The 13,134-nt window shown below is 37.1% G+C and overlaps 1 protein-coding gene across 1 annotated transcript; it reads left to right on the top strand.

Annotated features, from left to right (window-relative positions):
• Positions 1 to 221: 221 nt before the first annotated feature.
• Positions 222 to 12,784, top strand: LOC122725579 (olfactory receptor 4D1-like). Its single transcript, XM_043962770.1, has 2 exons — positions 222 to 328; positions 11,578 to 12,784. The coding sequence occupies exon 2, from the start codon at positions 11,606 to 11,608 to the stop codon at positions 12,539 to 12,541; it is 936 nt and encodes a 311-aa protein (XP_043818705.1). The 5' UTR covers positions 222 to 328; positions 11,578 to 11,605; the 3' UTR covers positions 12,542 to 12,784.
• The last annotated feature ends 350 nt before the right edge of the window (positions 12,785 to 13,134 follow it).

The raw sequence follows: 13,134 nt of genomic DNA, 5'->3' as shown, positions 1-13,134 counted from the left end.
CCAGTTTCCCTTAAAAGGGGATAGATTTCCCCCTGGGGCTTTGAATGTTAAAACAAGACTTCCTTTCTTTCTCCCTGTGTATTTGTGGACATATTTGTTTGTGTCAGTGTCTGATGCAACCAGTCAGTAACTTTAAAATAATTCTCCTTGCAGTTATACTCATTCATACTCCTTATGAGTCCGATTTCCAAATTTAGCCATCACTTATTCGTTCTGAATGTCTCTCTTGGGGTCCAGCCTATGTGTGTGTGAGGTGCAAGTAGATGAGCAAGGAACTCCTCACCTATGGAGATGTGAAGCCCTGAATACCCTCTGTCCTGGAATAAAGGTAGGCAAAATGACCTAAAATTCTTTTGCTGTAAATAAGTTTCATCTCAGCAACAAGGGATTCTAAGTGGTAAATACCAACAATTTGGGATGGGGCAGACATATAATTTTTTTTTTGGTTGGCCCTATTATTTTAATCAGTATGGATAATTCCCAGTGTGGACAATCCCTTCTCCAACGGACAATGGCAAATTGTGAACTTAGTCTGAGAGACTTGCCTGGGGCTTCTAAGAGTTTAAGTGACTTGTTTAAGGTCCCAGATAGCATATGGCAGAGCTGAGACTTCAAGTCCATTCTGAGGACTCCACGTTCAAGGCTCTTTGTATTTTACTATGCTAACTTTCCAATATAATAGAAGTAGAAAAAAGTATCGAGGGTATAATGAAACATGGAGTTTTACCTACAGATAGCCATAAGCACACATGTGCACACACATAACCTTTAATCAGGGAGTGTGTTGGAGCCACCTCATATTGGCTTGTGAGAAACAATTATGAATTTTTTCAGAGTGAGCATTTATACCTAGGAAATCAATAAATGTTATAAATCAGGACTTGATTGATTGTCTTGTTGATTATCTAGACTTAAGAAAGTGTTGGAGAAAATGTTAGTGACAAACTTAAAACTGTATTGTGGGTACATTCTTTTTCTTGGTGAGTCTGTTGTTAAATGTTTACCAACATGCCTCTGCCTTTACTATGTGCCTGCTCTGCCTTCTAACTCACATAGTTCCTTTTCTTTTCTATTTCTTATTTATTTTTCATAGTTCCTTTTCTTACATGGCCCCTTCTACCTCATCATTTATTGTCACCATCTCTTGGAGGAGTTCTCCAGTCTTTTGTATCTCATTGTATCTCTCTGCTGCCTCGTGGGTTTGGGGTAGTAGTTGAAAGAATACTACACCTGGAATCAGGAGAACTTTGTTCTAGTCTCAGCTTTATGTCCAATTTGCTGTGTGACCCTGAGTGAGTCACTATACCTATTGGGTCCTTAGAAAGAGTCGGAACAGATGTCAAGTTGCTTCTAGTTCTAATGTTCTATTATTCTTTGTTTCTTTATTTTTCCTTCTTTCCCTCCTTCCTTCCTTTGTTCCTTCCTTTGTTCCTTCCTCCTTCCTTCCTCCTTCCTTCCTCCTTCCTTCCTTCCTTCCTTCTTTCCTTCCTCCTTCCTTCCTTCCTTCTTTCCTTCCTTCCTTCCTTCCTTCCTTCCTTCCTTCCTTCCTTCCTTCCTTCCTTCCTTCCTTCCTTCCTTCCTTCCTTCCTTCCTTCCTTCCTTCCTTCCTCCCTCCTTCTTTCCTTCTTTCTTTCCTTCCTTCCTTCTTTCCTTCTCAATTTATCTCTGTGTGTCTCTGTCTCTTCCTTCCTTCTCCTCTCCTCTCCCCCTCCCCTCTCATTTTTTCTATTTTTGGAGTCCAACTCTTTTGATTCGTCTCCACATCTTTCTAGGAACACTATCATTAGGAGAAGGGGTTTCCCATCACCCAGTTAAATTTTTTTTGGACTTTATCTTTAAAATTATATCTTTAGCTCATTATCGATCTGGAGCTCTTCTTCATTGTCCTTTATCTGGACTACAAGGCCTCTGTAGAAGGTCACTTTGTGCCAGTGCCAGAAGCACGTTGCTGATCCCTAAAGGCTCCAGCAGGACTGGAAAGACTGTGGAAATGTAAATCTAGATCTGAATTGTGCTGGTTGTTGTTGGGAACTTGGGCCTCCTACTTCATTTGTTGTAGTGATTAGAGGGCTGCACTTGGAATCAGGGACACCTAGGTTTGAAATCTGCCTTGTGACCTCTGAGTCTCAGTTTATTTATCTGTAAAATTGATATCATAATAGAAATTAACTTACAGGGTAGTTGTAAGAGTCAAATGAGCTCATATATGTAAAGTGCTTTGCAAATGGACAGCTAGGTAGCACAGTGGATAAAGCACCAGTCTTGGATTCAGGAGGACCTGAGTTCTAATCCAGCCTCAGACACTTGACACTTTCTAGCTGTGTGACTCTGGGGAAGCCACTTAACCCTCATTGCCCGGTAAAAAAAAAAGTGCTTTGCAAACCTTAGAACACTATACAAATGGCAGTTATTATTATTAATTATTATTATTATTATTATTACTTATTCCTAGATTCAGTAGTGGGGAGAGGTGAAGAGGGAAACCAAGAATATATAACTCCTAGATTATGGAGAAAATCCAAGGAAGATTCTAGGTAGGGACAGGAGCTCTGAGAAAGAGTTGAGAAAAGGATAGGGCAGAATAGGCAGGAAATCATGAGAAAAGGGAAAAGAGCCACCTGATTTGGACTAAATGGTAGAGTCACTGATCTCATCTAACCCTCAGTGTGTGTCATGGGTAAAGGGGGTGGGGAGAGGATAGATATTGATAGCAGGACCCTGGGTCTCCCTTACCCTCAGGGAGGAACCCAATAGTGTCAAAGAATTACAACTATTCAAGCTGGAAATACAGAGATCATCTAGCCCAGCCTCCTTATTTAATAGATGTACAAACTATCCCAGAGAGGTGAAATGACTTGCATAATTAGTGGCAAAGCTGGAACTAGGGCCTAGGTCAATTTCCAATCCAGTGAATGGTCTTCCACAAAAGTTTGAATAATACTTTACATACATTATCTTGTGCAAGTCTATTTTACATATGAGGATGCTAAAATCAGAGAGGTCATAGGATTATCAATTTAGGACTGGAAGGGGCCTCAGAAGTCAACTTATGTAACATTCTTATTTCACAGGTGAGGAATCAGAGACCCAATAAAGTTTGGTGATGTGCCCAAGGTCACACAGAATTAAGTAGAGAGCCACAATCTGAACTTGGGTCCTTCGACTCACAACTCAGTGCTCTTTCCACTGTACAATTTTAGCTTAAGTGATTTGGTAAGGGGCACTTAGCTAGTGTAGGCAGTTAAGGTGACACAATGGAGAAAGCATGGACCTGAAGTCAAGAAGACTCATCTTTGTGGGGCAGCTAGGTGGCACAGTGGATAAAGCACCGGCCCTGGATTCAGGAGTACCTGAGTTCAAATCTGGCCTCAGTCACTTGACACTTACTAGCTGTGTGACCCTGGGCAAGTCACTTAACCCTCACTGCCCCGCAAAAAAAAAAAAAAAGAAGAAGAAGACTTATCTTCCTGAGTTCACATCTGACCTCAGACACCTAATACTGTGTGACCCTGTGCAAGTCACTTAACCATATTTGCCTTAGTTTCCTTATCTGTAAAATGAGCTGGAGAAGAAAAGAGCAAACTACTCCAGTATCTTTGCCAAGGAAACCTCAAATGGGGTCATGAAGAGTCAGACACTACAACAACAACAACAACAACAACACAGTTAGTCCATGTGAAAAGAATGATTGGAATTCAGGACTTTCTAACTCCAAGTTCAGTACTCTATCCATCATACTTGCTGCCTTTTAATCTTGTTTCACTGTACAAGCTTTCAATAGATTAGATCTTTCCTCGTTTCTTTCCCCTCTTTCCACCTTTCTCCATTCTCATTGCTTTCTTCCTATTCAATTTCTTCTTTTATTCTCTTCCTTGTCTCTGACTTCTTGTTGTTCAGTTGCTTTTTTTTCCAGTCATGTCCAACTCTTCCTGGCCCTATCCATGATTTTCCAGGAAGAGATGTTGGAGTGGTTTGCCATTTTCTTCTCCAGTTCATATTATAGATAAGGAAACTGAGGCAAAAAGGGTTGTGTCTTCCCCAGGTTCACACAGCTATAAGTGTCTGAGGCCAGATTTGAACTCAGGAACATGAGTCTTCCTGGCTCCAGGCTCAGCACTCTATCTAACATCACCTAGATGCTCTGACTTTTACTCTGTTCATATCCACTTTGTTTTCTAAGATTTTTAAATGTCTCTGAAAGTACAAAGAATTGGGACTCCTAGGTCTTCTCTAGCATTCTGGTGAGAATGTTTTATGTCCAGCCCTACCCATAGGCAGAGAAATAAATGAGATGATTATCCAATACACCTGGCATATTAAATGCTTCTGTGAGCTGTCTCTTTTTTAGATCATAAATCCTTTGCTTTTTACCTTTGTTTTAGCACAGCTAAGCTGCAGTGATGACTGTTTATCTCTGAACCCTCACCTCATTATTCTTTTACTCATCAGGCCTTTATGAAGCATCTCTCTTCTGCCAAGTACTGTTCTATGCATGATGTAAAGGGCATATTTTCTAACCTAGAGGTATTTATGGTTTAGTTTAAAACACAAGAATTATGTACTAGTGGAAAATTACTCTACAAGGCTCAGTTTCTCTATCTGTCAAATGAGATGGGGAGATTGGATTAGATAATTTCTAAAGTCCCTTCCATTTCTGACATTCAGTGGTTTTCAGTTTAGCCTAGAATCAACTGCATGCCCTGTGCTGGGGAAACACACAGAGAGGGAATAGTTGGAGTGGACTGCGTCTAAGAAGGAATACCCCTTGGAGGAGGCAAAGGGAATCCTAAATAAAGAATGGTGAAGAGAAAGGGGTGGCCCATTCCATGAAGAGGAACAGCAAGAATTAGGAGTAAAAGGCTAAGAATCATCTTCTCTTTCATTATTGTTGTTCTCTTCCTTCTCCTCCTCTTTCTCTTCCTTCTTTTTAGTAAATAAATAGCCTTAGGCAGAAAAGAGACTGGGCCTTGAAGCCATACCCCAAACCTAATCCTACTAGAAGATTTTGTTCCTCAATTTTTAAAGGGTCTGTCTTTACCCCCAGCTTTCCTAAAAGACCCACTGATCATGTCTCTTCCCATCTAAGGTTGGATCTCTATTCTTTTATTTCTTTTCTTCCTTCTCTTTGTCTTTCCACTCCTTCATATTTTCTTCTTATAATGAGGAAAATTATCCTAGAAAACCCAATTGCCAGGTCTAAAGAGAAGGGCCCATTCAAGGAAGGATGATTACTAGGAGAGGGAATGACCTACAACTCTCTATAGGAAGTACACTTGCTAACAATCGACTGTTTTTCTTTTTTAAACATGTATTATAAACTTAGCATCCATCAGTAAACACGAAATTCAAAGGAACTATTGTCAATGAAATAATAAAGTTCAATTATTTAGAATTTGTTCTAAAATGTGCTCAAATAACTTCATATTGCCCCATAGCTACTTGGGACACCTCTTTACAGTACCCAACCTTAACATATGCACACATTCATGAGAAAGTAAACAGGGTTTCTATGGGGTTTTTATGCTATTACCTTTGTAAGTTTTGCAATAATTCACCTTCCTCACTCAGTCTGTGTTCAATCCATATCAATTCATTCTTTGGAAGTGGATAGTATGTTTCATCAGTAGTCCTTTGGGATTGTCTTGAATCATTGTATTGCTGAGAATAGCTAAATCATTGACAGTTTTTCATCAAACAATATTGCTGTCTCTGTGCACAATGTTCTTTTGGTTCTGCTCACTTCACTATAAATTATAGTTTCATAGCCCTTTGGGCATAGTTCCAAATTGCTCTCCAGCAATTTTTAATTAACAATAATTTATTTTCTGTCCATCTCAACCTTTCATTAACTAGGTGGGGTGGGATAGAGAAACAAAATCCTAGTAACAAACATTCACAATCAAGAAAAATACACTGGTCGTGTTAAAAAATGTATGTCTTGTTTTGCATTGCATCCATCACTATGTTCATGGCAGGCCTTATCATTCGTCCTCTGGAATCATGGTTAATCATTGAATTCATCAGGGTACTTAAGTCTTCCTAAGTTGTTTGTCTTAGAATGTTGGTATTGTAAAAATTATTCTCCTATTTCTTTTCACCTCACACAAATTTTCCCAGGGTTCTTTGGAACCTTCCCTTTCATCATTTCTTATGACACAATAGCATACATTATATTCATGTAGCATACATACTTTGTTCAGACATTTCCCAATTGATGGCTACCCCCTTCATTTCCAGTTCTTTGCCACTATAGAAGGAACTTTATATATACATATATACACACAATATATACATGAGTACCAATATATAAATATATACTGTGTATCTGTTTGTATGTATAATATAATATATATGCACTGATATATACATAATTATATATGGATACATACTGATGTATTTATCATTATATATATGTTGATATATGTACTAATATGTCTATATATCAGTTGTTTTTATAGTGGTAAAGAACTGGAAATGTGTGTGTATGTATATGTGTGTATGTGTGTATGTGTGTATACTTTTCTTCTTGCTTTGATATCTTTAGGGTATAGGGCTATTAGTGGTATTGTTGGCTCAAACATTTGTAGAGTTAAGTGATTTGGGGGGTTATAGTTCCAAATTGTTTTTCATCATGGCTGAACCAATTCACAACACCACAAACAATGCATTCATGTGACTCTTCCCTCATCCACTCCAACATTTTCCATTTTTATGGTCTTTGACCATTTGATGGGTATAAGGTAGAACTTCAGAGTTCTTTTAATTTGCATTTGTCTAAATACTAGTGATTTGGAACAACTTTTCAGATGATTATTGATAGCTTGGACTTCTATTTTTAATATAGTATTTTATTATTTTCTAGTTACATGTAGAGAGAGTTTTCAACATTTGTTTCTATAAGATTTCTAGTTTCAAATCTTTCTCCCTCCCTCCCCTCCCTCCCCCCTCCCCAAGACAGCAAGCAATCTGATATAGGTTATATAATCACATTAAACATATTTCTGCATGAGTCATGCTATGAAAGAAGAATCAGAGCAAAGGGTGGAAACCTCATAAAAGGAAAACAAAAAAAAAATAGAAATAGTATGGTGCAATCTGCATCTAGATTCCACAGTTCTTTTTTTCTGGATTTGGAGAGCATTTTCTATCATGAGTCCTTTGAAACTATCTTGGACCATTGTGCTGCTGAGAAGAGTCAAGTCTATCACATTGAAGAACACACAGTGTTTTTGATACTGTGTACAATGTTTTCCTGGTTCTGCTCATCTCACTCAGCATCAATTCATGTAAGTCCTTCCAGGTTTCTTTGAAATCCACCTGCTCATCATTTCTTCACATTGATATTTTTTTTAAACTTTGTGTTCTAAACTGTTTTCCTCCCTCCCTCCTCAACCCTCCCTATGGAATTAAGCAATTCAACATAAGTCATACATGTACAATTATGCCAAGCATCTTCACATTACTCAAGTTGTGAAAGAAAACAGACAGAATAACTTTAGCAAGAGGAACTAACAAATAAAATTATACTTCAATCTGTATTAAAATACCATCAGTTCTTCCTCTGTTGATGGTTTGTATTTTTCATACATCCTTCTGATAGCATCCTGCTCATAATTTCTTTCACAATTACTATTGCTAACTGTATTACCCTTCATCCTATTTCATCCCCTTGATATCTACTCTATTTTCTATCTTCTTTCACCCTATCCCTCCTCAAAAGTGTTTTGCTTTTTACTACCCCCTCCCCCAATCTTCCTTCCCTTCCTTCATCTCTACCCCACCTTTCCCCTTCCCCTCCCACTTTCCCTCAGGGCAAAATATATTACTATACCCACTTGAGTGTTTATGTTATTCCCTCTTTGAGCCAATTCTGATGAAAGTAAGTATCACTCACTCCCCCACTCCTTTCCCATTTCCCCCTCCACTTTATAAGGATAGCTTGGATTTCTTCCTTTGAAAATTACTTACTTGTGTCTTTAGACCATTTACTAACTGGGGATTGTTTCTTATTCTTATGAATTTGAATTGATTTCTAATATATCTTAGGAAGATGACCTTTATCAGAAAAAACTTGCTGCTATTTTCCCCCAATTAAATGTTTTCTTTATAATTTTAGCTTCATTGGTTTTGTTTATGCAATTAAAATATTATATAATAAATATGGTCCATTTTATCTTCTGTGCTCCTCTCTAACCTTTGTTTGGTCATGATCTCTTCTCCCATCTGCAGATGTGAAAGAAAATTTCTTTCTTTTTTTCTCTAATTTGTTTATACTGTGATTTAAAAAAATATATAAATCATATATCATGTTAGAGTTGATCTTTATATATGGACTGAGAAAGTGGCTTAAACCAGTTTTGTCAGATTCAAATAGGAACAGGGCCATTAAACTATACATCTGGATCCCTACAAGTTGGATATAGACTTAAAAACCACATATAAACATTATCTATGTTCTATTATATTTTTATTTTGTTTGTTTGTTTGATTTTGGTAAGGCAATTGGGGTTAAGTGACTTGCCCAGGATCACCCAACTAGTAAGTGTCAAGTGTCTGAGTTCAAATTTGAACTCAGGTCCTCCTGATTCCAGGGCTGGTGCTCTATCCACTGTGCCACCTAGCTGCCCCATATTTTTATTTTGTTAAACATTTACCAATTAAATTTTAAACTGTTTTGTGCCATGTTTGACATATCTGGTCCAATTTCTGCCAGAATGCTCTCCAATTTTCCCAATAGTTTTTGTTGAGCTGTTTTTAACTACAAGAGGTTTTTATGTTTATCAAACACTAGATTACTGGTCTCCTGTGCTTTTGGATGATATGTACCTCAAATTTTCCATTGATTCACCATTCTATTTTTTAATCAGTTTGATGATTGATTATTGCTTTGTTTGAGATCTGGTACTTCCCCAAACCAACTTGCTTCCGACCTTCTGCTTTTTTCTTTTTTTCTTTCTTAGTTCCATTTGCATTGGTTACTCTATTATTAAAAGCAATATTACATTTATTTTGTTCTTCTCCTATGGCTATTTCATTTAGAAAGCAGCTAGTTAATCATAGTTGTAAAATTTCTGTTGATTTTACATACTTGTTTCAAGGAAATGCACCAGTATTCTTATAGGTTTTTCAAATCAAAAATTACCTTACATTTGTCTCTCTTCTCTATAGGCCTTTAAAATTCATATGGAATCTTCCATGATCATTTTTTGTTTTCAAAAAGAATTCTAAGTTTTGCAGAGAAGATGATTCCTACATCTTTTAATTTTGGCATATAATATTCTAGCCTTTGACATTTTTATGTTAAAGTCTTGTACAATCTAAATTAATATATTTTTGAACCTGCAATTTTCTTCTTGCTCCTTAGAAAAGCATTTTTTCATCACTGTAGTGTTGAAGCTTTACACTGATGTGCCTGAGTAAATTTAATTCAGAGTTCATCCCTTTTGGTGTCTTGTGATCCTATAAACTCTTCTGTTTGCCAATAAATATGCTTTTGGGGGATATTTCTGGGAAATTTTCTTTATTGATTTCTTGATATATAGTGCTCAGATTAATTTCTTATTCACAGTCCAATAATTTTAATATTTTCTTTCATTAATTTGTCTTCCAGATTGAACAGTTATGTAAGTAAATTCCCAACAAGTTTATAGTTGAGTAACTTCATACACTCAGTCCTCCACTTTTTGTATTGTCTTCACCAATCTTTTCTTTAATGAAGTGATTGCTTTCTTTGATTCTATTCTAAATGCTTGAGTTTCATCATCTTTTTTTTTTTTTTTTTTTTTTTGCGGGGCAATGGGGGTTAAGTGACTTGCCCAGGGTCACACAGCTAGTAAGTGTCAAGTGTCTCAGGCCGGATTTGAACTCAGGTACTCCTGAATCCAGGGCCGGTGCTTTATCCACTGTGCCACCTAGCCACCCCCATCATCTTTTCCTGACATATCTTAGTGGTACTTAGTTCCTTCTTTATTTTGTCTCATGATATCTTTGCTAATTTCCTTTTCTTCCTTTAATTCATCCAGTGTATTTATCACAACATTTTATTATATCTTGAGAAAGGTGTAATTTCATTTCTGGTGCTTCTATTTGTCATATTTGAGTACATTTTTCTTCTAGCATTTTCCCCTCTGTTCCTCTAAATGCATATTTTTTCCATTATTTTGGGAATATTTTGATGGGGTCATTTTTTTGAGCATTTTTCTTTTTAGGGTTTCTGGTAATTTTGTTTATTTAAAACATGTTTATTTTTGTTTTTGAAAGGTCATTAAGGAAGCAGACTTTCTTGTGACCACTCACATTGTGATCTCAGGTAAATGGGGCAAGGAACATAATTCTTTTTCCTGTGAACTTAGATTTTAAATATATTCCTGACCTATATGAGGAACATGTCTTATTTTCCTTTGTATCTAACACTTGTGGTGTGTAAAATCTGAAATAACTGAGGAAACAAAGGTTCAAGCTTCTAAGAATATTGATTTATTAAGCAACGCATGCCAATTGTGTAACAAATTGGGACCTGACCTCCTCAATTTGGCTGTGGACTCTGAATACAGAAGGCAATGGGTTTTTATGCATTAAAAGAAGACAATTAACAGGATATAAAACCAGGATACAAGATTACATAATCTGGTTTCTATTTGGGAGGGGGAGAGCAAAGAGGTGCAATTCCTGAAATAGAAAAAGAGGTGTTCCATTCCTCGCCAAGATCTGTATTCAATCAAAGGAAGAAGGAAATAGCCAATAGACTGGTATGGGCACAGTTTTCAGATAAGGCATAGGGGTTGCTTGAGATGTATACTTATGAGAAAACTTCTTGCATCACTTTTTGGATCTGAGTGGATTTCTGGTCAGCATAATTTAGGTAGAGGTAGTTCAGCTTCCCAGCCACATAGGGCTAGGTTCAAACAATACAATAAAGTTTTCTCACAATTCCCATAACTGAATAATTTTTCTCACAAGACAGAAACTGGACTAGACCCATAATTGGATAGAAAGGGAACTGAGTTAGATCCGAAATTGAGTCAGAAGGTGGAATTAGTGCAGTTCATTCAATTCCCCTAATTTGCTCACACAGTACCTGGTATAGAGTACAAGTTAAAACAGATTTGTTAAATGAAAGAATTCAACAGTCAAAGCTCATAAATTCAGGATAAACATTGGGAGGGGTTCTAGTTTGTGGTATGAAAATCTAAGATTCAGGATTGTTGTAAAGAAATAAAAGTTTATATGCCGATCTGTCTAAACTGAGATGTTAACAAGTAGAGGTCCTATTAACCTTGTTTTGACCTCTGGCCTCTTTTTAGCTCTCACATTCTATGAAGATATAAAATCATTTGTAAAGGGTACATTGTAGAGAAGTGGAATGCTTCTAAATTAGAATGAAAATAATTGCTCGATAGAGTAAAATAAATATCTGCACTATCCCCATATTCACAGTTTAGTGACCCACCAAATGCTTTGTTTTTTGTAGAGATAGTACAGAGGGAGCCTTTAATCCTCTCATTTTCCCATTATTAAAAATTCTACAAGAAAATGAACCTAAATTAATGGATTTGTCTTGTATCATTTCTCTTCCAGGTATTTTTGAGAGGGTAACTTAAAGTTCATGGATCTTGGGAACCTCACTAGGATATCCGAGTTTGTCTTCTTGGGTCTCTCACAAATGTGGGAGTTGCAGAGCTTCCTGTTCCTGGTGTTTCTGTTTGTCTATACCACTACAATACTGGGCAATATCCTCATTATGGTCACAGTGACCTTTGATCCCCGGCTTCATAATCCCATGTATATACTACTTCGAAACCTAGCCTTCCTGGACCTGAGTTCTTCCTCAGTTACTGCCCCTAAGATGTTGGTTGACTTCCTCTCAGAGACCAAGACCATTTCATATAGTGGCTGCATGGCCCAGATCTTCTTCTTCCACTGCATTGGAGGGGCTAACCTGTTCTTCCTCTCAGTGATGGCATATGACCGCTATGTTGCTATCTCCCGTCCCCTCCATTATGTATCTATCATGAATACACAATTGTGTGTGGGACTGATGGTGGCTGCTTGGGTGGTAGGCTTCTTACATTCATCTATTCAGTTGATTCTTCTGCTCCCGTTGCCATTCTGTGGTCCTAACGTCATCGATAATTTCTATTGTGATATTCCCCAGCTTCTAAGACTGGCCTGTACTGACACCTCCCTCCTGGAGCTCCTGATTATCACCAACAGTGGGTTGCTGGTCATCATCTGGTTCATCATCTTGATGGTTTCCTATACAGTCATCCTAGTGATGCTGGGATCCCATTCAGGGGAGGGGAGGAAGAAGGCTGCTTCCACCTGTACCACCCACATCATTGTGGTGGCACTGCATTTTGTGCCCTGTATCTACACATATGCCAGACCCTTCACCACCTTCCCCACAGACAAAGTAATTTCTATTAGCTACACAGTCATGCCCCACATGTTGAACCCCATGATTTATACTCTACGGAACCAAGAGATGAAATCAGCTGTGAGACGGCTGTGGACACGACACTCATTGACTGGACGAGATTGACCTCATGCTTCATGGGAAATTTTTTTGAGACAACCCATTGGACTCAGTATCCCTCTCATTCACCTTTAGGCATTAAAGAGTTGGGGTGCACATGAATAAAAGAAGCAGAGGATGTTGGGTTTCAATTCAATGACCATTTAGTAAAACATCCTTAATGGGCAAAGTATTTTGTTAAGTGCAGGGGATCAGAAAGAAGAAAAATAAAACAGTTCCTGTCCCCAAGAAATATACCATCTTCTGGGGGTGGGGATAATATACATGTACATACATATCTATAAATGATGTATAATATATGTTGTATATAAATACATAAACAAATGTATCAATATTATAATAGATAATTATATTTTATTATTTATATTATTTATAGATTATCTCCAACATCACATAATTAATATTAATGATCATTAAATGTATAATTACCATACAAATATATAAATAAATGTGCAATGTTTTGTAATATGATGGTATATAATTTAATATAATACACAATATAATATAAATTCCAATATAAGACAATACACAATATAATATAATTAATAATATTATATAATACATACATGTAGATTAGTATGATGGGGCAAAGGGTTAAT

Source organism: Dromiciops gliroides, chromosome 4 (genome assembly GCF_019393635.1).
Source record: "Dromiciops gliroides isolate mDroGli1 chromosome 4, mDroGli1.pri, whole genome shotgun sequence".
Taxonomy (NCBI): Eukaryota; Metazoa; Chordata; class Mammalia; order Microbiotheria; family Microbiotheriidae; genus Dromiciops; species Dromiciops gliroides.
Note: the sequence above shows the minus strand (reverse complement) of the source record. Positions and strands in the feature narration are given on the sequence as shown.

What these genes read in the sequence shown, in the direction of transcription:
- LOC122725579 (XM_043962770.1), top strand. Translation starts at nt 11,606, where the DNA reads ATGGATCTTGGGAACCTCACTAGGATATCCGAGTTTGTCTTCTTGGGT.